The following is a 23,717-nucleotide window of genomic DNA, read 5'->3' as shown; positions in this document are numbered from 1 at the left end:
CCCCCACAACAGACACCCTGTGAGGTGGGTGGGGCTGAGAGAGCTCTCTCAGGAGCTGTCCTTTCAAGGACAGAGTCTCAGAGCGGCCTACAATCTCCTTTCCCTTCCTCCCCCACAACAAACACCCTGTGAGGCGGGTGGGGCTGAGAGAGCTCTCCCAGGAGCTGACCTTTCAAGGACAACTCTGTGAGAGCTATGGCTGACCCAAGGCCACTCCAACAGGTGCAAGTGGAAGAGTGGGGAATCAAACCTGGTTCTCCCAGATAAGCGTCTGTGCACTTAACCACTACACCAAACTGGCTCTCAGATATGTTGGCATGTTCAGCTTAGCTCAACTGCTCTTCTTCAAATTAATGTTCCATCAAAAAGTGCCCTATTGTCCCCCAGCCCCAAGAAAAACCACGCTTGTCAAAACGAGTCTTTTGACCTCATTTTAATCATTAAGCACTAATTGTGGGGTTTGACCCCGCACAGAATCTGTACAGACCAGAAAAAGAGGGAGGAGAGCAGGAGACATCCAGAGCGGAGCCTGTGGATTCCACGAAGCGGCAGCAGGATTTCCTGGAATCCAAGAAGACGAGAGGTGAGGAGGGACGCAAAGAACCTCCCCCGCCTGCAACCCAGTACAGCTCGTGTGCCAAAAATGGGCCCAGCTAGTCCCCTTGCTGACAGCCTGGCGGGTGGCGTGAACTTTAGAAGCACAAAACTCTCTCAGCAGAAGCAACAAAGTAAACCCAGTGAATCATTCCTGCCCCGCCTCTTGCGCAATGTGTGCAACCCAGCCCTGGCTGTGGCACATCTGGCCTCGTGGGGAGTCTCAAGGAGTCAAAATTAAGATGTGCTTCCCAGCTCTGCATCCGAGTTCGCTCTCTAGAGCGACATTTGGACATCAAGAGTGGCAAAGCAGCCACCAGAGCAAGGAAAACTTGCTCCGGAGCTACTTCCGGACTGCTCCCTCTCTTGCCAGTGGTCTGCTGCTAAATTTATCACTGGAAGGTCCAGTGGAAGTTGACTGCTGTTCCTTTTAAGGATAATAAGAAACAAGTGGCAACACAGTATAGAACAGAGCAAAGCAAGCACAAGAAGACTGCAGATTTATTCTCCGCCTTTCTCTCTGAATCAGAGACTCAAAGCCCCTCTCAAAGCAACTGTGTCTGCAAAAAAATAACAACAATAATATTATATATTGTGAAAAAAACTACTTGTCCTTTGTATCAATTTTATACCACAATCAATACCACCCAAATACACAGCAGAGAATATTTCTTTCACAAGGGGAAGGTTCCACTACAAAAATTCACACAGTCCAAATTCATCAGTGAAGTCCAAATTCATTTAAAAAATAGCTCCTATAAGACATACAGTCTATGCAAATCCTTCAGTAGTTTCTGTGTGGGATCCTGTAGTTCCCTTGAGAAGTTCGGCTCCAAAGGCGAATGGTCTTCCTTACGTGTCAGCTGACTAAGAACCACGTCTCACATTAAAATGCTTTCTCCAGAGCCAATCTGGTCTGTAACAGAACCGACTGACGTCAAGCAAAAATTCTTAACCCATTTCCGTTAGGCACACAAGCTTTGGAGCTGAACTTCTCAAGGGAACCACAGGATTCCATTTGCTGGAAAAAGTAGACAGCAGGCATTAGAAGTGCCTTTTATGTCAAAAACAAAGTATCTCGGTCTGATCCTCCTAAGAGAAACAGGTCAGCTCATTATGCTCCAACTCCAGAAGCCTTGCGCAGAGTGGTCTTTCCGAAGGCACCACAGTGCCCCGGCCCTCAGCATGAATGAAAGCCAGTGGGCTTAAGAGTGTCGGACCGGTATTTGGGACGTCCACCTTCAAATCCCCACTCTGCCACGGAAGCTCACTGGCCAGTCATGCCCTCTCAGCCTAACCTGCCTCGCAGGGTTGCTGTGATGATAAAACGGAGGACAGGAGAATGATGTCAGCTGCTGTGGGTCCCCTACTGGGGAGAAGATGATGATATTGGATTTATATCCCACCCTCAATTCCGTGAGGCGGGTGGGGCTGAGAGAGCTCTCCCAGGAGCTGCCCTTCAAGGACAGAGTCTCAGAGCGGCCTACAATCTCCTTTCCCTTCCTCCCCCACAACAGACACCCTGTGAGGCGGGTGGGGCTGACAGAGCTCTCCCAGGAGCTGCCCTTTCAAGGACAGAGTCTCAGAGCGGCCTACAATCTCCTTTTCCTTCCTCCCCCACAACAGACAACCTGTGAGGTAGGTGGGGCTAAGAGTGCTCTCCCAGAAGCTGCTCTTTCAAGGACAACTCTGCCAGAGCTCTGGCTGACCCAAGGCCATTCCAGCAGGTGCAAGTGGAGGAGTGGGGAATCAAACCCAGTTCTCCAAGTAAGAGTCTGCCCACTTAACCACTATATCAAACTGGCTCTGAAGTACTTTTTTTTAAAGTAACAGACTGCGTGATGACTCCCTTTGCCAGTCTCAGTTGCTTCATCCCTACTGAACAGCGTAAGAAGGGAAGCAATCAACTCCTGGGGGATTTGGAAAAGGACATTCAAGACCTTCACAAAGTGCAAGGTCTAGGATGCATTCGGACATCAGAATCAACTGTGGTTCGCATCCTCTGCTGGGTTGTGATGGCTGAACGCAGACAGGCCAGGCCAGGATTTCAACTAGGGGTTCATGAGCCAGCTCCCTAGGGGGCACCTGAATCTGCGAACCACAGCTCCCTTCCTGGCTGCTGAAAGAACAGCAGTGAATTGTTGACATCTGGCAGATAATCCAGAGTTTGTGGCGCAAACCAGGGTTTCAAGAAAATAGGGCGAATTGTGATGTAGGAATGCAGCCCTTCAGAGACCTGTCCAAGGGTGCTTGTTCCGTTAAGACACCCTACAGCACCACCTAGTGGCAGAAGTGTGCCCCCAATCTCAGACTCCAGCAAGGCCAAACTTGCCCGATTACCAAATTCTTATGGCAGAATTGCCTAGATCTGCAGTGGCCAGACTGTGGCTCAGGAGCCACATGTGGCTCTTTCACACATATTGTGTGACTCTCAAAGCCCCCACTGCCTCATTGGCCAGCTTGGAAAATGCATATGCATTTAAAGTTGCTCTTTTCCCACCTTTTCCTCCCTCCCCCATCTATCTTCCTTCCAGTTCTCGAACACCTAATGTTCGTGTCTCAAACATCTGACGTTTATTCTATCAGGCTCTTACGTTAAGCAAGTTTGGCCACCCCTGCCCTAGATCCTTACTTCTCAAGGGTGTTGAAGCAGTCAACGAATGCTTGTTCATAAACCAAATACGCTCAGCACCAATGTTCCCTTTAAGCTGCAGAGTCTTGTGAGCAAAAATTCTACTTTGTGAGCTATTGGCATTAACGTTGTGTAAATTAGTGTGCTCTGGGGTCATCCTTCCTGAGCTAAGACAAAAATGTGTAAACTACAGGCTAAAAATCTGCAAGCCAGCTCACGCTAACTCAGCTTAGAGGGAACACTGCTTAGCACATGCTCATATTGAGGTTCTTGGAGACCCGCTTGGGAGCTAGCTTGGATTCAGATCTATCCCAATCTCATTCTAACATGCCAAGAGATGCACTGGGGTTCTTTAAAAAAAATTTAAACATAATTTTTAAAAACATTCCAGCTGCTGGAATGCCCTTGGGTTAGCCATAGCTATTGCAGGAGTTGTCCTTGAAAGAGCAGTTGCTGTGAGAGCCCTCTCAGCCCCACCCACCTCACAGGGTGTCTGTTGTCGGGGAGGAAGATAAAGGAGATTGTGAGTCACTCTGAGAACTATTCTGTTGTGCTGTTGGGTGTAGTGGTTAAGTGTGAGGACGCTTATCTGGGAGAACCAGGTTTGATTCCCAACTCTTCCACTTGCAGCTGCTGATGTGACCTTGGGTCAGCCATAGCTCTGGCAGAGGTTGTCCTTGAAAGGGCAGCTGCTGTCAGAGCTCTCTTAGCCCCACCCAGCTCACAGGGTGTCTGTTGTGAGGGGAGAAGATATAGGACAGGGGTGGCCAACAGTAGTTCTCCAGATGTTGCCATCAGCACCAGCCACTGGCCATGCTGGCTGGGGCTGATGGGAGTTGTAGGGAAAAAACATCTGGAGAGCTACCATTGGCCACCCCTGATATAGGAGATTGTGAGCCGCTCTGAGTCTCTGGTTCAGAGAGAAGGGTGGGGTATAAATCAGCAGTTGTCTTCTTAAAAATGTGCACAGGTCACACCAAATTGCATTTAAGGAAACTTCATTACAGCTGCATCTGAGGATTCCTGCTTGTCCATCACAGGGACTGGTCAAGGTAGAGAGCGAGCGCAAGGGAGGGAGCAAGCACAACAGTAAGCCACGTTCAGGCCTGGGATGGACAAGCAGGAACTCGCAGATGCAGCTGTCATGAAGCTTCCTTAAATGCAATTTGGCGTAACCCTTGAAGATGGCGCTTTGTATTTATTTACTTCATTTCTAGCCTCCCGTTCTCCCCAGTGGGCACCAAAGCTGGTGACATCATTCTCCTCTCCTCCATCTTATCATCACAACAACAAGGTAGGTTCGGCTGAGAGTCTGTGACTGGCCCGAGATCACCCAGGGAGTTTTCGCAGAATAGCAGAGATTCGAACCTGGGTCTCTCCCAGATCCTAGCGTAATGCTAAACCGACGCTCTTCAGCGAATTAGCAAAACAACTTAACTCACATTACTTTAGCGATTCATTCCTTTCGACAAGCCTTTTAGACAGCTGGTTCATGTTAACGATGGCCCCCTCCCCTCCATGATGATAGGGGTGGGGCTACTGGTTGCCGTGGCTACAGATGCCCCAAAATGAACTTCCAGCTCCTGCAATTTAGCACATGGCTGCATGGCCCCTTTGCTAGAATCTGCCTCACCAGGACGCAAGGCACCCAACAAAGCTTGGCCGGGGGGGACACTTACCCTCCTCACTCCAGAGCTTTCACCAGGGCTTCGTTGGCCTCCACGCTGATCTGCGCTTCCACCTTTGCGACTTCGTCGGAGGCTGAGGCAAGCTCTGATAGGGCCTTTTCCAAGTTCGACTTGGCTGCCTGCGGAAGGACAAGGAGTAAGGCATGGGGAGGGCTCTGGCTTAAGGGGCGCATCTGCTGAGACCCCACCTCCAGCCAAAGGAGCCACCAGCTGCTACCAGGCCCGGTGCTAAAGGCTACACTTTACTTTGAGCAACCAGCAGGTGGTGCTGCTGAGAAGGCTTGACCCCTTGGCTTCTGTGCCGGCGCTTCCATTCTGGTTACTCTGGTCTGCTTTACCGCTTGCGCCTGGATTCCACCCCCCACTTTAGCTGCTCTGCTCCACCTCTGTGGGGAGGGGGAAGCAGTCTGCCTGCCTCAGAAAGTGATTTCACAGCTGTTGTCTTATCCCAAGAGCTCTTTCTGCTTTCTAGCTAGGAAAGCGCTATTCTTGATGCTTTCGCAATCATCCGGTTTTTCACCTTAGCATATTTCTGGTTTTGTTACAGTGCACTTTAAATAGGAATGTCTTTCGTTCGGGGGCAGTTTTAGGCTTCTCCATCACCTATGAAATTTAAAAAAGCACTTTTCTGGTATGAACCTACCCTGACTATTCCGATCAGGCATCACTACCAATCAATTTACAACACGCTGTTAGAGAGTCTGCCCTCCTCCGGGCTATAAATGCCCAGGGCAAGTTCTCTCTCTCACCACGGCATCTGCCATTTGAAACACAAACACTGACCTTGCTGCAAGGATATTGATTTTTCCCCCCTCAAAAGCGATGGGGGCGGAGCACAGCTTAGTCAGCACCACAAAACATCCTTCCTTCGAGGGCCCGGAAGGTCAGAACTTCCTGCGATGGGATGGGATGTCCAACCCTATCAGTGTATCAGGAAGGTTAGCTCCCACCAACGCTAATGTTTCGGCGCCAAGAACGTGCACACAAAGCGTGTTGAAGAAATGGCAAGAAAAATTAACCAGTGAGTCACTGTCACATTTCCTTGTCGGAGCCCGTGCCCACTGAGGCGCTTGTCTCCCATGGCAAAAATAACAAATTCTGCAACTTGTATATATATTTTACATACTATTGGCAGCAATGCTCCCTCTGAGCTGTGGAGCCTTGTGAGCAAAAATTCTGCTTTGTGAACTACTGGTATGAAAGCGGTGAGCGAGCGATTGGGCTACTACATAAATCAGTTTGCTCTGGGACAGTGTTCCCTCTAAGCTGAGTTAGCATGAGCTAGCTCACAGATTTGTAGCCTCCAGCTCACCCATTTTCATCTCAGCTCAGGAAAAACAGCCCCAGAGCAAAGTAATTGATGCAGTCGCTCGCAACTTTAATGCCAGTAGCTCACAAAGTAGAATTTTTGCTCACAAGACTTTGCAGCTTAGAGGGAACATTGCTCTGGGGCCATTTTTCCTGAGCAATGACAAAAATGTGTGACCAGGAGGCTAAAAAACAGTGAGCTAAGCCTCACTAACTCAGAGGGAACACTGAGGGGCCGTGACAAGTCAAATAGTGCCGCTATACCTGATCCCCTCGTCTGATGAAGTGTGCTTAGAGAGCACACGAAAGCTTACATTCTGAATAAAACTTGGTTGGTCTTAAAAGTGCCACTTGACTCCTGCTTTGTTCAAATAGTGCAAAGTACACCTGTGTCTAAAGAAAATGAGAAACCATTCCAAGCTATGGGAAAATAAAGCTGTGACCCAAAGCGGGCAGTCCGACAGCAAGCAGCTGGATAAGAGAACCTCCGATTCTGTTTTTTGGGCTGAGACTGCCGAACCAGAATCACCAGGACCCTGCAACTATGACACTCCTTCACATTCCATCCCCACAACTTTGAAAGATTCCTTTGGGGTCTCAGAGCACTGGCCTAAACTTGCTAGTCCCTCCTATGCTATCCCATCACCAGCAGGAACTCATTTGCATATTAGGCCACACACCCCTGACACCAAGCTGCCAGAACTGCATTCCTGCTCAAAAAAAAGTCCCGCCCACCACCGCAGATCTGGCAGGGAAAGAAACACACAGTATTTCAAGCTCAAGTGGGGGAGTTCAAGGGGTGTATTGTTCTTTTTGTGGAGGAACACTTTCGCCCTTTCGCTGCTTTATAAAACTTCCCTTTGGGGCAAGGCTGGCACTAACCGCAACGTCGAGATGATCCAGCTGTGCTACTTCTTCTGCCAGCAGCTGGACGGAGGAATCGGCATTCACTGTGACCGAACCACTGCTCACTGAAATCACACAATGGAGAAAGTGTCAACAAAGCCCAGCACTCCTCTCCAGCCCTCTGCTGCATTTTCTGGCCAGAGGCTCCTCGTAAAGTGTGTCTCTAATACCACTGGGTAGCAGGCTTTGTAGCTCCCGGTTACGAACATCCGGCTGCTCTAGGCAAAGGGTCCCCAACCCTTGGGTCATGGACTGGTACCAGTCTGTGGCCTGTTAGTGACCGGGCCGTGAATTGTATAATTATTTCATTAGATATTACGATATAATAATAATAAAAGAAGAAGAAGGCAACATTGGATTTATATCCTGCCCTCCACTTTGAATTTCAGAGTCTCAGAGCCGCTCACAATCTCCTTTCCCTTCCTCTCCCACAACAGACACTCTGGATGGGGCTGAGAAAGCTCTCCCCAGAAGCTGCCCTTTCAAGGCCAAATCCTACAAGAGCTATGGCTAACCCAAGGCCATTCCAGCAGCTGCAAGTGGAAGAGTAGGAAATCAAACCCAGTTCTCCCAGATAAGAGTTTGCACACTTAACCACCATGTCAAATGAATAGAAATAAAATGCACAATTGTATCATCCCAAAATCATCACCCCCCCTCCCCCGGAAAAATGGTCTTCTACCAAACCAGTCCCTGGTGCCAAAAAAGGTTGGGGACCACTGGGGCCACCACTCAGTCAAAGAACAGAGGACACCTGAACGAGGGGGGAACAGCTCAGACCCAAGAAAGAGGTCAAAGTTCTGAAACACACCAAAGAATTTAGCAGCTGAGCCATCCTCAGTGAAGACCGTCACAACCCCAGGCTTCAAGACCTGCAAAGTGGGGACGTGGGCAGCTAAGATGCCGAAGGCTCCATTCAGGGTAGGGACATCCACTTGCTTCACATTGGCCGCGTTGTAGAAAACCTGGAAAGGAGAGAGAGAGAGACGAGTGTTCGATTTTGAGGTACAGGGAATGAGCTGCTGCCACAAAACCTCAGGGCAGCTTTAAGAGAAAAAGTGAAAATTCAGTGATATTTCCAAGCCTTTTGCTGCTTTGCTTAGGTTTGATGAAAAAGTAATATTACATATTATATAGTTTTCACAAAGCCACTTCTAGGAATTTTTACATCTCTATGGCTGAGTGGTAGGTTTGGACCCAGAGTTCCCCAAGCCTAGATGGAAACAGCTATTCTACATTGACTCTAATTAAAAGTATCACCCTAGAATTAGAAGAGGGGGGGGGTCAAATCCCCCCTCAGCCACAAAACCTGCTGGGTAACCATGAGCCAATCCCAATCTACCCTCAACCCAACTAAATCTGCAAGGCTGTTGTGAAAGTTAAATGCATATAAGGGAATTCAACTAAAGGGCTAAAAACATGATAGGCAGACAGATCAGAACGTTTTGTTCATAGCATTGTTCTTATTATACATTATTAGTGTGCACTGCACCAAGAAAGCAATCAAAAGTCAGACCCCTTACCCCAAGAAGCATCCAGTCTAAACGTCAGTGGGGAGAGGGGAAAGAAATAAGCAAACAAGAGCCAGCGTCGAGAGAAGAGCGCAGGAGTCCTGGCCTCAAGTCCTCATTCTACCAAGATGCGTAGCCATATTTGTAGCAGCAGCCAAGTACAAGAGGCCAATAGCACCTTAAAGACTAACAACATTTTTGGCAGGGGATGACCTTCCCCGAATCACTGTTCAAATGCTGCCTCAAATTTTGTTAGTCTGTCACAAATTCTGTTAGTCTTGAAGGTGCAACTGGACTCTTACTCTTTTTCAATTTAGTAAATAGGGGTTTCCCCAAGCAACTCACTAAGCAGCCTTAATTAAGCTATGCCGTCATAGCCTGACCCACCTTGCAGGGTTATTGCGAGGATGAAACAGAAAAAAAGAGAGGGAGGGGGTCACACAATGCATATAAACTGGGGCGTAAAAACAGACTGGATACAGAATATGTGCGTGGAGCTTTGTTGGGTTGCTTGGAGATCTCCCGCTTTTACAACTGATTTCCAGCCAGCAGAGATCAGCTCCCCTGGAGAAAATGGCTGCTTTGAAGGTGGACTCTATAGCATTGCACAAGGGTGGCCAAACTTGCTTAACATAAGAACCACATAGATTAGAAGAAAATCAGATGTTTGAGAGCCATAAGACATGAACATCGCATGTTTGACGGTAGGTAGGTAGGAAGGAAAGAAGGAAGGAAAAAAGGAAGGGTCAAGATCCCTTGCCATTTTATTATATTACTGTCTTACTGTTCTGTCTGTTATAAAACACCTGCTATGCTGGCTGGGAAAACAAAAATATTTAGGCCCTCTAACACTATCTAACCATCAAGGTCATCATTCTGTTGGAGTGTTTTGCTAAGGTCTATCTTGGTAGAGAATGTATGCCTTGCAACAATTTAGTATTTTGAACTTATCTCACACCAGAAAACTAGGTGCACATGTAACGGCTAACTGCTTCTATATATATTCACCTCCACTTGAACTACCTTAATTTCATCACTGGCCTTGCGAGTGGTACTATCCTGTCTTACAATAAACGCTAATCCTGGTGAAATGGAGAGCTGTTATTATTGAAGACTTGGCAAGAAGGAAGGAAAACAACTTTAATTGTAAATGCATTCTCCAAGCTGATGGTTGGTTTTGCTTGGAAAAGTGATTTTAAGAGAGCAACACCTTCTCCATGGCAGCTGACGGGGCAGTGAGGGCTTGGAGAGCCGCACCGTGTGTGTGAAACAGCCACCCATGGCTCCCGAGCCACAGCTTGGCCACCCCTGGCCTTGTCCCCTGCTGAGGCCCCCCCCTCCATAAACTCCACCCTCTCCCAGATCCATCCCCAAAGTCTCCCCGACCGTTTCCAACCCAGACATGGCAACCCAACTGCAGTGGTATCTCTCCCCCCTCCCCAGTTTTCAGGGGCTCGCCTCCCAACAGTTCCCCCACCCTGGGGTTACCATGGCAATCAATTAGGGTTGCCAAGTCCAATTCAAGAAACATCTGGGGACTTTGGGGGTGGAGCCAGGAGTCTTTGGGGGTGGAGCCAGGAGCAAGAGTGTGGCAAGCACAATTGAACTCCGAAGGGAGTTCTGGCCATCACATTTAAAGGGACCCCACACCTTTTAAATGCCTTCCCTCCATTGGAAATAATGAAGGATAGGGGCACCTTCTTTGGGGGCTCATAGAATTTGACCTCCTGGTCCAATCTTTTTGAAACTTGGGCGGTGTTTTGGGGAGAGGCACTGGATGCTATGCTGAAAATTTGCTGCCTCTGCCTCAAAACTCAGCCCCCCCAGAGCCTAGGGCTGCCAATCCCCAGGTGGGGGCAGGGGATCCCCCGGTTTGGAGGCCCTCCTTCCGCTTCAGGGTCGTCAGAAAGCGGGGGGAGGGGAGGGAAATGTCTGCTGGGAACTCTGTTATTCCCTATGGAGATTTATTCCCATTGAAAATCATGGAGAATTGATCCACGGGTATCTGGGGCTCTGAGGGGGCTGTTTTTTGGGGTAGAGGCACCAAATTTTCAGTACAGCATCTAGTGCCTCTCCTCAAAATATCCCCCAAGTTTCAAAAAGAGTGGGCCTGGGGGTCCAATTCTATGAGCCCCAAAAGAAGGTGCCCCTATCCATTATTTCCAGTGGAGGGAAGGCATTTAAAAGGTGTGGGGTCCCTTTAAATGTGATGGCCAGAACTCCCTTCGGAGTTCAATTGTGCTTGCCACACTCTTGCTCCTGGCTCCACCCCCAAAGACTCCTGGCTCCACCCCCAAAGTCCCCAGATGTTTCTTGAATTGGACTTGGCAACCCTAATTGATTGCCATGGTAACCCCAGGGTGGGGTCCCTTTCAATGTGATGGCCAGAGCTCCCTTTGGAGTTCAATTATGCTTGTCACAGCCTTGATCTTGGCTCCACCCCTAATGTCTCCTGGCTCCACCCCCAAAGTCCCCAGATGTTTCTTGAATTGGACTTGGCAACCCTCCCAGAGCCCCAGAGACCCGCAGTTCAATTCTCCATTATTTCCTATGGGAATCGGTCTGCAGAGGGAATAATGGGCCTTCCCGCCCTCCCCTCCCGATGCCCAGGCCGGGGCTGCCCTGCCCTGCCGCCAGTACCTCGCTGGGGGAGGCGAAGGTGAAGGCCATCTGGGTGGCGCCGCCCGGAGCAGGCGCCGCTTCAGCATAATGCCTGGCCGAGGCCCGCTGGCAGCCCAGGGCCAGGGCCCGGCGGAGGGAGGGAGCGAGGCAGCGGCTGGCAGGCAGCATGGCGGGGGTCGAAGCCAAGGGCAGAGAGGCCGAGAGAAGCAAGCGGCGTCGAGGACGGCGGCTGCGGCGCGGACTACAGCTCCCAGAAGGCCTCTGCGCGCAAGCCGCTAGGAACTCTGGGAAAAGGAGACTGGCGAGGAACCGGCTTCCCAGAAGGCTCCGCGCGGAGCTGTTCTGCCTTTCCCCTGAATGCATTGCGGCAGGGGGCGCGGCTTAAAAAGGGGGGGGGAGAAAGACTGTGTTTCCCATAAGGCTTAGCGCCATCAATCGCTCTTTGGCCTAGGTCAGGCTCCTTTTCCCAGCAGCCCGCTCGACACAGTTCGCCTTCCAAGAATGGGATTTCGCAAGCTCCTTGACGCGCTCGACTGCAATTCCCAGAAGGTTCCGCGACGCGCAGAAACTATCTCCGTGTTCGCAGTGATGCTCCATGGGAATTGTAGTTTATGTATGTGTGGAACAGAAATTGGTGCGTCTCTTTTGAACTTCGTCTCCAATATAAGTCCAACCCTAGAGTTAAAAATACTACAGTGATTCAGGCCCCCAGCTTTTTGTTTCTAAACGGGAAGTGCTAATAACGAGCAGAATTTTATTTATTTATTTCTTTACTTCACTTACCCTCCACCCGCTATCGGGAGCCCACATTGTCCTCGCCTCCATTTTTCCCTCACAACAACCCTGTGCGGTTGTCCCAAGATCAGTCTCGCAAGCCCCCATGGCAGAACAGGGATTGGAACTTTGGCCGCCCAGATCCTAGCCCAGGGGTGGGCAAACTTGCTTATAATAAGAGCTGCATAGAATAAATGTCAGATGTTTGAGAACCTCGAGACATGAACGTCAGATGTTGAAAGGAAGGAATGCAAATAGATGGGGGAGAGACAGGTGGAAAGAAAGCAACTTTAACTTTATATGCATTCTCCAAGCTGCTGGTTGGCTAGGTGTTTGAGGCTTTGAGAACCACTCAATGTGTGCAAAAGAGCCACTTGTGCCTCCTGAGCCACACTTTGGCCGCCCCTGTCCTAGACAGACCCTTTAGCCCAGGGGTGTCGAACTCATTTGTTATGAGGACATAACTGAGACCTCGTTGGGCTGAGCCATGCTGAGCCGGGCCATATGTGTACCTATTTAAGATTAGGTAGCAGAGATATAAACTTTATAAAGGACACAGAGAAAAACAATTTTTTTAAAAAAAATCTTAAAATAAAACATGTTTAAAACATTAGTATTCAATCTTAAAGGCGCTTTCTTTGTATCCTGTGTGATCCAGGGAACTCGGCAAAGGAAGCTCTGGCTCCTTCCTTCCCCAGGGGACAAAGAGGGGGAGGAGCCTCAGCCAATAGAAGGAAAAGAGGCATGGTTCTCCAAGGGAGGAGCCTCAGCCAATGGAGAAAATATAAACTTTGCTCTGTAGCTCCTGAGCAAGCCTTGCAAAGTAAGGTGTGATGCAGAAGGAAGCAAGAGAGAGGGAGAAGGAAGCAGATGACAGCAAGTTGCTCAGAGGCTTGATAGGAGCCCTAATTTGGCCCCCGGCCCACATGTCTGACACCCTTTCTCTATCCGCCGCGCAAAGCCTTGCAGACTCCGCTCTTCTTCCTCCACAAGCCTTTCTAGTCGCGGACGTTGCAGGGTCGAGAGCGGAACGGTCCTTGCTGGGCATAGGCAGTCGAGGGCACGCCGGAGCCGTTGCTCCCGGAAGTTGGTCCGTCGCGGCCCCCGGTTCCCCGCGGGCACTTCCGGCGTGGCCAGTTTCCCCCTCCTCTGCGGCTGGGATGGCGGCGCGTCTCGTTCTCGTGGCGGCGCTCTTGAGGGCAGCCGCGGCCGCCGAAACTGCCGCCAACGGGACGGCCGCGCCTGCCGCCACCCCGTCAGGGAGCGGAGGCCACGGCCAGGGGATGGGCCCTGCCACAGCCACACCCACGCTGCCCGGCGCCCCCTCGGCTTCGGGGCTGTTCGGGCTGGGGCTGCCGGCCCTCCGGCGCGCCCTCTTCGTCTTCTTGGCCCTCGCCGCCCTGGGCCTCCTGTATTACCTCGGCGGCCGAGTGTTCCGGTGAGGATGGCTGCGCCGGCCGTTACTAATATTGCATTCGTAGAGCGCTCAGAATATTGCTAGCGTTTTACAACAGCCCTATAAAGTAGGGCAGTGCCCTTAGTCCCTATCTCCACCAAGCCATCGGGAGTAGGGTTGCCAAGTCCATTTCAAGAAATATCTGGGGACTTTGGGGCTGGAGCCAGGAGAAAGGGTGTGGCAAGCATAATTGAAAGAGTTCTGGCCATCACATTTAAAGAGACCACACACCTTTTAAATGCCTTCCCTCCACTGGAAATAATGAAGGATAGGGGCACCTTCTTTTGGGGCTCATAGAATTGGATCCCTTGGTCCAATCCTTTTGAAAATTGGAGGGTATTCTGGGGAGTGGCTGGATGCAATACTGCAAATTTGGTGCCTCTACCTCAAAAAACAGCCTTCCCAGATACCCAATGATCAACTATCCATTATTTCCTATGGGAATAAGTCTCCGTAGGGAATAATAGAGTTCCCAGAAGCCATTTTCCTCCCCCCGCTTTCTGATGATCCTGAAGCAGGTGGGGGGTCTCCAAACCAGGGGACCCCTCCTTCCGCCTGAGGATTGGCAACCCTACATAAACTGGTTCCTATACAAAGACTCTGAAAACAATGCAGAACAAGCACAGAGACACACCTTTTTACTGGCTCTTCAAAGATTTCTGTGCCTGCTTTCTTGCTTTCTCTCTCTCTCACACACACACATACACACTTAACTGTCTCCACAACGAGGTCTGAAAAGTACAGGGGCTAAGCTGCTCTCTTTTACACACACACTTACTTGCTCTTAAACAAAAGCAAAACAAACTGAGGGGCTGTGCTCTGAGGAGGTCTGTTGCTGACCCTTCCCCATGAAGTACTTCCTGTTTCCTGCTTAACTTTAAAGGCACAAACAGACATTTTGAAACCAGACCTGTTTGCAAGTTTCTAAACCTCCTGGAGATCTACAGGTACATGGTGGCTGTGGGGGAAGGGCTTCCCCCGCCAGCCAGCTGGCTGAGGGCGGGGGGGGGAGCCTGTAAAACCAGGGGGATCCTGGTGATTGGGAAGCCTAATTGGGAGGGAAGAGGGGCTGCCTGTGCAGGGCCCTAGTCAGGATTTCATGTTTGGTGGGTCCCACAGCAGCATTTTTTGTTTGGGAGGGGGGCCAGAGGGCCACCCAGTTTGACTCTAAACACTATATCTGCTTCTCAAGTAAAGTGACAGTCCCCCACCCCCAATTTGTCTATCTCAAGTAGACCTTCCAGGGGGATCTGGCTGCAAGTAAGCTTCTCCTCCTCCCCCGCCAACCTGAAGCCCCTCCCTGCTGGTCTCTCTTGCCAGGCAAAAACTGAAGCCTCTTTCCCGCCCTCCTGGAAGGAACTACCCCCCTCCCCAGATTCTAAGGCCCTCACTGCCTCTGGCCACTGAGGATCCAGCTAGCAGGGGATTGTTTCTGTTCCAAGGAAGGCTTCCTCCCTCGCCACCTCAGTAGCAATGCTGCACTTGTTCAGAGCGGCAGCAAGTGGCGGTGAACAAAGGGGGCAGATTGGAGGCCCTCCAAAGAAGGGGCCATACAGATGGAAGGAGGGGTTGAATGGATGACCTGCCTCCCCCCCCGGGCCCCACAGTAGCTACAGGCCTGTGCCCAAGACTACCCCAGGGACAGCATCTTCCATTTGCACCAGGGGGAAATCTCTGCTACTCTGGAGGGAAAGGAGGGCTTAAGTAAGGAGCCTGGAATGGGACTAGGGTAGATATAAATAATAATGATGCGGTTTTTGTAGACTTCTATAGAACAGGAGTGGCCAAACTGCGGCTTGGGAGGCAAATGTGGCTCTTTCACATATTTTGTGTGTCTCTTGAAGCCCCCACCGCCCCGTTGGCTGACTTGGAGAAGGCATTTCTCTTTAAATTGCTTCTCCAAGCCAGCTGGCAGCTTGGGTAATGTATCTAAATTTGCTTTCTTTCCACCTCCCCCTCCCCAATCTGTTTGCCTTCCTTCCTTCCCTCCCTTGTCATTCAACTCTCAAACATCTGATGTTCATATCTTGTGGCTTTCAAACATCTGACGTTTATTCTGTGTGGCTGTTACGTTAAGCAAGTTTGGCCATCCCTGCTATAGAGTGTCCAGAGTGCTCTACGTACAGTATTGCCTTGTAATTCTCTCAGGAGTACTGTAAGGCTTTTATTTTAAATTATGTGCTGCTTGTTCAGCATTATGGATATGTAATTAAAGTTCTTGTTTCTGTTTTCATTTTGTGCTGCTGCTTTGGGCATAAGGGATTCCAGTAAGCTCACAAATGAAAATGTCATAGAATACTAAATAACCAAAGTTGCCATAACTATAATGTCTAACTGATCTTAAAAAACATAATCAGCTAAGAACCTGGAAAATATAAAGCAAGTGCGGGCCAGATAAAAACCTTGTAAGTTGCTGTAATTTCCAAACTGGTATAGAGCCAGTTTGGTGTAGTGGTTAAGTGTGCGGACTCTTATCTGGGAGAACTGGGTTTGATTCCCCACTCCTCCACTTGCACCTGCTGGAATGGCCTTGGGTAAGCCATAGCTCTGGCAGAGGTTGTCCTGGAAAGGACAGCTGCTGTGAGAGCCCTCTCAGCCCCACCTACCTCATAGGTTGTCTGTTGTGGGGGGAGAAGATAAAGGAGATTGTAAGCCGCTCTGATTCAGAAAGAAGGGCAGGATATAAATCTGCAGTTCTTCTTCCAAACCATTATTTCATAATCTTCAGTGGGTCGCCATCTCGGTCTGCAGAAGGTTAGATTTGAATCCAGTAAAGCTGGTATCTGACCAAGGAAGCTTTGACTCTCGAAAACATATACCCTGAAAATATTGTTGAACTCCTAAGGAGCTGCTTGACTCAAGTTCTTATTTGATATCCAGTGTTATGCTTCTGTGTACCCAGGACTTTTTTTGGTTGCTGTTAGCACTGGTGTTGTCTCACTGGCCTGGTGAATGACTGAGCTGGGTGGTTCAAAAGATAACATCCTTTGGGTTTTCTCATTGCTGCTTGGCAACAAGTCCTTATTCAGAAATGGCAACTGGGCTAAGTTTTACAACCAAGTTTTAAAACACCTCAGGAACAGCATATTTGTGTATGCAAAACTTCTGTGGAAAACCTCTTCCATTATGTCAGGGGTGGCCAACAGTAGCTCTCCAGATGTTTTTTGCCTACAACTCCCATCAGCCCCAGCCAGCATGGCTAATGGCTGGGGCTGATGAGAGTTGTAGGCAAAAAAAACCATCTGGAGAGCTACTGTTGGCCACCCCTGCATTATGTTATGGTTTGCCCACTGTATTCAGAACCTAGACGCAAGTTTCTGAAATAACAGATCAATTGTTTATGGCTTCTGATATGGATAAGCTAAAATTTCTGTTGTCAGATAGTGACTCTATGGTCTCTTATAAGATAGCGCTTTTTGCTTTGGCTGCTAGCAAAATAAGGGCAAAGGCAGTACCCAGGTAGACAGTAAAATGATGTTGTTAACTGGACAATTAGAGCCTGGTTATGGAATCACGGGGACACTGTTTGTAACTAAGATTGTGAATAATTAAATTTGAATGTGTTCATTTTAGAGTCCTTGACTGTTTTTAACTTGTAAGTTGCTGTAATTGTAATGGCCAATGGCTGCACGCAATAAATTTTACTACTACTCCAGCAAGAGATTTTGGAATACTGCAGCTAATGGGGGGAAAACCCATACCTTTTCTTTCTTTCAGTGCAAGGAAGCCCGCACGGAAGAAATACGGTCTTCTTTCTAACTCTGAAGATAACATGGAGATGGCTTCTCTGGAGAGTGATGAAGACACACTATTTGAAACACGGAATCTGAGGCGGTGGGTGTTTGTTCCCTTTTCCTTATTTACACTGGCAGTAGAGGTATAAGCCCTCAGTCCAGGGCTGGCCCTAGTCCAGGGGTGTCAAAATGCAGCCCGGGAGCCGAATCAGGCCCCTGAAGGGCTCCTATCAGGCCCCCGAGCAACTGGCTCTTGTCTGCTTCCTTCTCCCTCTCTCTTGTTTCCTTGTGCGTCTCAGCTTGCTTTACAAGGCTTGCTCAATTGCACAGGAGCTACAGAGCAAAACCTCAATTTTCTCCATTGGTTGAGGCTCCTCCCCCTCCTTTTCCCCTGGGGAGTGAGTTAAAAAGCCAGAGCTTCCTTTGCCCAGTTCCCTGGATCCCATGGGAGAAATACAAAGAAAGTACCTTTAAGACCAACAAGTGCTAATTTTAAGCATGTCACGTTTTGTTTTAAGTTTTTTGAAAAACGAATCTTTAATTGTGTTTGTCCGTGTCCTTTTAAAAAGTTTGTATCTCTGCTACCTAACCTTAAATAGGCACACACATGACTCTGCCCAACCTGACATGGCCCGGCCCGACAAGGTCTCATTTAGGTCACATCTGGCCCTCATAACAAATGAGTTCGACTCCCCTGCCGTAGACTGTCTGGCACCCTAGGCAAAGCCCCCCCCCCCTGCACTGTAACATCACAGAGTCACATGGGGGGGCACCCAGTTCAGGACCCCCAGAAGGCCAGCGCCCTAGGCAGTTGCCTAGTTTGCCTCGTGGGATGGCCAGCCCTGCCTCAATCACTTACTAGAAATGCCTGTAGCAGGAAGGGCTGCAGGTGGGGCAGGGGAGTGTCTCACATAAACTTCAGTAGAGAGTGTCTGTTTTACATATTGCAAGTCAGCACGCTCTGAAGACCAGATGCATCTTAACTGCCAAACTGCCTGTGGTTGCAGCTTCTCCTGGGCTGAGTTCAGAGCACCAGATGCATCTCAAGTCCCAGAGACTTCCAGATTCTGTTCATTATAAGAAAAGTAAGAAACCTAAAAGGTTAATATGCAATTAATGGGCCGAACATTAAAAAAAGTGTAAAAAAAATCATAAATCAGCATACATGTATTTATTGTTGAAAGCTAAAACCATTTAAGGGCCCATCACAAGCCTCTATCCCTTGTAAAATCATAAAACCTCAATGGGAACCCACTCAACTTGACCTGACCAAAATTGGTCTTCTTCAGAGGTCAGACAGGTAAGTACACATATTGGCTCATAATACAGAACAGAATAAAACAATAGAACAATGCTGGACCACAAGGAAATTTAGTGAAATGACAAAGGCTTAGAGATATTCTTGAGGTCTCTTGTTGTATAGCCTTATATCTTAATCAAGAGCATACCTATAGCATTCAGTGTTTTTTTGTATGCCACATTGTCCAGAATTGATCAAGTAAAGTCAGAGCCTATGTGCCAAGACACACAACTCTTAGACACACACAGCTCTTGGCACATAGGCTCTGACTTTTACTTGATCAATTCTGGACAATGTGGCATACAAAAAAACACTGAATACTGTAGGTATGCTCTTGATTAAGACATAAGGCTATGGAACAAGGGGCCTCAAGAATATCTCTAAGCCTTTGTCACTTCACTGAATTTCCTTGTGGTCCAGCATTGTTCTATTGTTTTATTCTGTTCTGTGTTATGAGCCTATATGTGCGCTTCCCTTTCTGACCTCTGAAGAAGACCAATTTAGGTCGAAACGCGTCAGGTCAAGTTGAGTGGGTTCCCATTGAGGTTTTATGATTTTACAAGGGATAGAGGCTTGTGATGGGCCCTTCAATGGTTTTCGCTTTCAACAATAAAAACATGTATGTTAATTTATGATGTTTATACATTTTGTTTTTAATGTTCGGCTCTTTAATCACTTATTAACCTTTTAGGTTTCTTACTCCAGTTTTTGGGTCAAGTTTCTTTCCCTTCTTTGTTTTTCTTTTCTCATTACCAGCAAAGGACAGGGCTGGGATCCCCTGGGGGCACCTGCGGAATCCTGGCACAGCGTGGGGGGCACGGTCACAAGATGGCTGCCCCGTGAAAGGGAGCCAGCCACAAAAATGGCTGCTGCAGCTTAATCCTCAACCACACCGTAAAGATCCTTGTGCTGTCCAAGCAACATTTTTAAAGCTCTGCACAGTCAGTGAAGTCTCCAGCGGCCAGTAGGAAGCTTTGCTAGGTTGAAACGCCAGTTTGGTGTAGCGGTTAAGTGCGTGGACTCTTATCTGGGAGAACCGGGTTTGATTCCCCACTCCTCCACTAACAGCTGCTGGAATGGCCTTGGGTCAGTCATAGCTCTGGCAGAGGTTGTCGTTGAAAGGGCAGCTTCTGGGAGAGCTCTCTCCAGCCCCACCCACCTCACAGGGTGTCTTTTGTGGGGGAGGAAGGTAAAGGAGATTGTGAGCCACTCTGAGACTCTTTGGAGTGGAGGGCGGGATATAAATCCAATATCTTCATCTACTTCACAGGGTGTCTGTTGTGGGGGAGGAAGGGAAAGGAGATTGTGAGCCACTCTGAGACTCTTCGGAGTGGAGGGCGGGATATAAATCCAATATCTTCATCTACCTCACAGGGTGTCTGTTGTGGGGGAGGAAGGGAAAGGAGATTGTGAGCCGCTCTGAGACTCTTCGGAGTGGAGGGCGGGATATAAATCCAATATCTTCATCTACCTCACAGGGTGTCTTTTGTGGGGGAGGAAGGTAAAGGAGATTGTGAGCCGCTCTGAGACTCTTCAGAGTGGAAGGCGGGATATAAATCCAATATCTTCATCTACCTCACAGGGTGTCTGTTGTGGGGGAGGAAGGGAAAGGTGATTGTGAGCCGCTCTGAGACTCTTCGGAGTGGAGGGCGGGATATAAATCCAATATCTTCATCTACCTCACAGGGTGTCTGTTGTGGAGGAGGAAGGGAAAGGAGATTGTGAGCCGCTCTGACACTCTTTGAAGTGGAGGGCGGGATATAAATCCAATATATCTATCTTTTAAAAGCCCACCTGGCCCTGCCTACTTTCTCAGAACACTTGGTGGGCACCATATTGGAGACCCCAGTACAGACAAAGAAGAAGATGATCAGATTTATACCCCACCCTTCTCTCTGAATCAGAGACTCAGAGTGGTTTACAATCTCCTTTATCTTCTCCCCCCACAACAGACACCCTGTGAGGTGAGTGGGGCTGAAAGGGCTCTCACAGCAGCTGCCCTTTCAAGGACAGAGTCTCAGAGTTGCTCACAATCTCCTTTCCCTTCCTCCCCCACAACAGACAATATGTGAGCCGGATGGGGCTGAGAGAGCTCTCCCAGAAGCTGCCCTTTCAAGGACAGAGTCTCAGAGTGGCCTGCAATCTCCTTTCCCTTCCTCCCCCACAACAGACACCCTGTGAGGCAGGTGGGGCTGAGAGGGCTCTCACAGCAGCTGCTCTTTCAAGGACAACTTCTGTGAGAGCCATGGCTGACCCAAGGCCATTCCAGCAGCTGCAAGTGGAGGAGTGGGGAATCATACCTCGTTCTCCCAGATGAGAGTCTGCACACTTAACCACTACATCAAACTGGCTCTCAGGAGAAACAGAAGGAGAGGTTTGCTTATTTGACACAGGATACAGAGGTGCATTGGAATCAGTTTGACAGGAAGTGGAAAAGCACGTGTGTGGGGATGAAGGAGACAGGAGATGGTGAGAAGGGGGAATAAGAGGCGCAGAGAGAGAGCGAGAGAGAGAGAGTGCACTGCCCTCATCACTGGCTAGCTGGAGTGGCTGCAGCGCCAGGCTTCTATGTGAGAATCCCCATTCAAGTCCCCAGTCTCTCCCAAAGTTGTGCAGGTGCCTTTCTTGAGAAACCAAATAAACTCCCCTCGCTATGTTTTTGAGGGTAATGGGAACAGGACCCAAACAGGTAGATGGGATGGTAGAGCGGGCCACTAGTGCCCTGTTTAAATGCAGGCTTTTAAATAGCCGCTTGCCCCGGCCTCCCATGGTTACCAGTGAGAGTCTCTTGTGGCCACTGCCTGGGCGGCCCTTTGTGAGCTTGCAAAGTGACTAAGAGAAGCTTCACGCAGTCCAGAGGGACTCATGACGTCTGTGTGTTAAACCAGAGCAGGAGTGGCCAAACTTGTTTAACTAAGAGCCACACAGAATAAACATCAGGAAGGACAGAAGGAAAATAGATGGGGTTAGGGGAGAGGGAGGGAGAGGTGGGAAGAAAGCAACTTTCATTTTAAATGACTTCTCCAAGCCAGCCAAAGGAGTGGTGGGGGCTTTGAGAGCCACACAAAATGTGTGAAAGAACCACAGTTTGGCCACGCCTGAACTAGAGGGATCTTCACTATCTGATCCTGAAGGGTTTCCTCTGTTTTGGTTGTGTTTCTAGATGATGACGGGATCCAGCAGCTTGACAGCCGAGGCTCGACCAGAGAAAGGGCAGACCTGCTGTCCACAAGCTCCGCCTTTCTCGATTTCTCAATTTTTTTTTGGTATAAACTTTTCCAAGCCACTCGTCATGCTGCTTAGTGGTACAACCCCTCCTTTTCCTGCGGAAGCAATCCGGGAGGAGTGCTGGCACCCTCTCTTGATGGACGTGCTGAATGTGGCCAATGGGAACATAAACTGTGACTAAAAACGGGAGGGGGGATGCGGAGAGGAGGGGTGGGAGGGGCCTTCGTGGCCTCCGGCGAGGCGAGGGGTGAAGAGGCCGTCATCTCTGCATGCTGACTTGGGGGCAGGGATCCCCGTGGCCACCAACAGGTGCCACCCATTTTAGCTTTAGGACCAGCTGTGGTATTTGCGGCTGGCGCCCGTTCCGCAGGCTGGAGAGCTCAGGCGTGCCATGACCAAAGTGGAGCAAGCTTGCCTGCTGCTCCGCGGCTGTGCTTAGTTTGGGAAATCACAGGCAATTAGGAGGAGGGTTGGGCCATACTGGAACCCAGGGTTGGTTTGCTCTTTGGGGCCTGTGCGCAGTACCTGGAATGGCCTTGGTCACACTTTCAAGCCATATACTTTAGAGAGAGCCAGGGAGTGGGGGGTGGGGAAGAGAGGCTGCCTCAACAATTGCTGCTCAGCGTCTGGGGGGCGTGCAGCTCTGGGCTGGTTAAGGTTGCAGGGAAGTAGCAGGTCAGGCCCAAAGTCTTGGTGTCGTTTGGCTGCTGGCTTCAAAGCAGGAGTTGATAACAAGGCCACGATGGGTGCCTAGCGAGTGAAGAAAGCTGGGTACAAATAGCCAGAGCTAATGGTGATGTGCCCCTGTAGTAAAATGAGAGGGCAACGTGGCACACTTCCACCTGCACTGTGCATGACATGCCAGATCTGCCAGTCAGAATCCGTTTCATTGCCACTGCTGTGTAGCTGGGCTCTTCTCTCCCCCCCTTCCCCTCCCCCCCCCGAAGGATTGTAAATTCAGCTCCAAATGGGACCAAGTGGAGTGAGACAACTTCCTGTGTTATTAGTTTGAAGGCTAATCCTTGGCAATAATTGCAACTTTTCCTGTTCTGTGTCATTATGTGTAATGAACAGCCTTTTAAAAATACGTTCGGTTTACACAAGAGACACACTTTGGAATAGGACCAACTCTGGTGAAGGAAGGGTATGGGGTTCTTTGTGCGTGTGCGTAATTAGCAGAAGTCCTGCTTTGGTCCTTCAAGGGATGGAAGCGTTGGGATCCTCCTTTTCAAAACCCTTTGCTCGTCTTTGGGACACAAGACAGGCAGACGCTGTTTGAAGGACCAGAACTCTTATACAAGCTTGTTTCCGATTCTGTCTGGGACCACCTGGGTAGAGGTGGAGGAAATGCTGTCTGCTTTTTAAATTTATTCTGAGATTCAGTCTTTTTTTTAAAAAGAGTTTTAAAAAAAATAATCCTATGTTATTAATCTGTTAAACTATTATTCTTGCATATGTTTTATTTTTTACATTTCTTATTCTCAAAAATAAAAATCCAGCAGACGTTTAGCGAACTAATAAATGGTTGTCCTTTCTCGTCTTGTTGCTTCAGAGGTGTTTGTGCTTTAAGACAAACTGGCTACATCTGTAAACGGAAAAGGGGTTGAGAGTCAACATGTGAACGCACAAAGCCCCCTTGATACTCAGTCAGATCTTTGATCCATCAGTCGGTAGTTTCTGCTCAGACTCCTTTTTGATGCTGAGGAGGAGGAAACAGAAGATTTTTACATTCTGGACAAAACTAAGATCGTAAAAGCCAATGGCTCACCTAGTCCGGCATCCTGTGGCACACAGTGGCCAGCCAGTTCCTCTGGAGGGCCAGCAACAGGGCACAGAGGCTGATGCCTTAGAAGAGCCCTGCTGGATCAGACCAGTGAGGGTCCCTCTAGTCCAGCATCCTGCCTTACACAGTGGCCAGCCAGTTTGGGCCAACAACAGGGCACAGAGGCAGAGGCCTTCATAAG

The 23,717-nt window shown here is 49.2% G+C and overlaps 2 protein-coding genes across 2 annotated transcripts; one reads left to right on the top strand and one right to left on the bottom strand.

Annotated features, from left to right (window-relative positions):
- Positions 1–418: 418 nt before the first annotated feature.
- On the bottom strand, positions 419–11,614 carry ATP5F1D (ATP synthase F1 subunit delta). Its single transcript, XM_060232855.1, has 5 exons — positions 11,280–11,614; positions 7,940–8,093; positions 7,105–7,193; positions 4,906–5,033; positions 419–561 (listed from the first exon to the last, which is right to left on the bottom strand). The coding sequence occupies exons 1-4, from the start codon at positions 11,427–11,429 to the stop codon at positions 4,911–4,913; spliced, it is 516 nt and encodes a 171-aa protein (XP_060088838.1). The 5' UTR covers positions 11,430–11,614; the 3' UTR covers positions 419–561; positions 4,906–4,910.
- Positions 11,615–13,195: 1,581 nt separating this feature from the next.
- On the top strand, positions 13,196–23,275 carry FAM174C (family with sequence similarity 174 member C). The gene is made up of 3 exons (XM_060233152.1): positions 13,196–13,473; positions 17,209–17,325; positions 21,689–23,275. Exons 1-3 carry the CDS (start codon positions 13,196–13,198, stop codon positions 21,690–21,692), a joined length of 399 nt encoding a protein of 132 aa, XP_060089135.1. The 3' UTR covers positions 21,693–23,275.
- The last annotated feature ends 442 nt before the right edge of the window (positions 23,276–23,717 follow it).

Source organism: Heteronotia binoei, chromosome 2 (assembly GCF_032191835.1).
Source record: "Heteronotia binoei isolate CCM8104 ecotype False Entrance Well chromosome 2, APGP_CSIRO_Hbin_v1, whole genome shotgun sequence".
Classification (NCBI taxonomy): domain Eukaryota; kingdom Metazoa; phylum Chordata; class Lepidosauria; order Squamata; family Gekkonidae; genus Heteronotia; species Heteronotia binoei.
This window is presented reverse-complemented; position numbering and strand designations above follow the sequence as displayed.

What these genes read in the sequence shown, in the direction of transcription:
- ATP5F1D (XM_060232855.1), bottom strand. Translation starts at nt 11,429, where the DNA reads ATGCTGCCTGCCAGCCGCTGCCTCGCTCCCTCCCTCCGCCGGGCCCTG. An exon ending in CTCAGCTGCTAAATTCTTTG is followed by an intron (nt 7,194 to 7,939) that starts GTGTGTTTCAGA and finishes GTGTGATTTCAG; the next exon opens with TGAGCAGTGGTTCGGTCACA. An exon ending in TGGATCATCTCGACGTTGCG is followed by an intron (nt 5,034 to 7,104) that starts GTTAGTGCCAGC and finishes GTCCTTCCGCAG; the next exon opens with GCAGCCAAGTCGAACTTGGA.
- FAM174C (XM_060233152.1), top strand. Translation starts at nt 13,196, where the DNA reads ATGGCGGCGCGTCTCGTTCTCGTGGCGGCGCTCTTGAGGGCAGCCGCG. An exon ending in CTCGGCGGCCGAGTGTTCCG is followed by an intron (nt 13,474 to 17,208) that starts GTGAGGATGGCT and finishes TCTTTCTTTCAG; the next exon opens with TGCAAGGAAGCCCGCACGGA.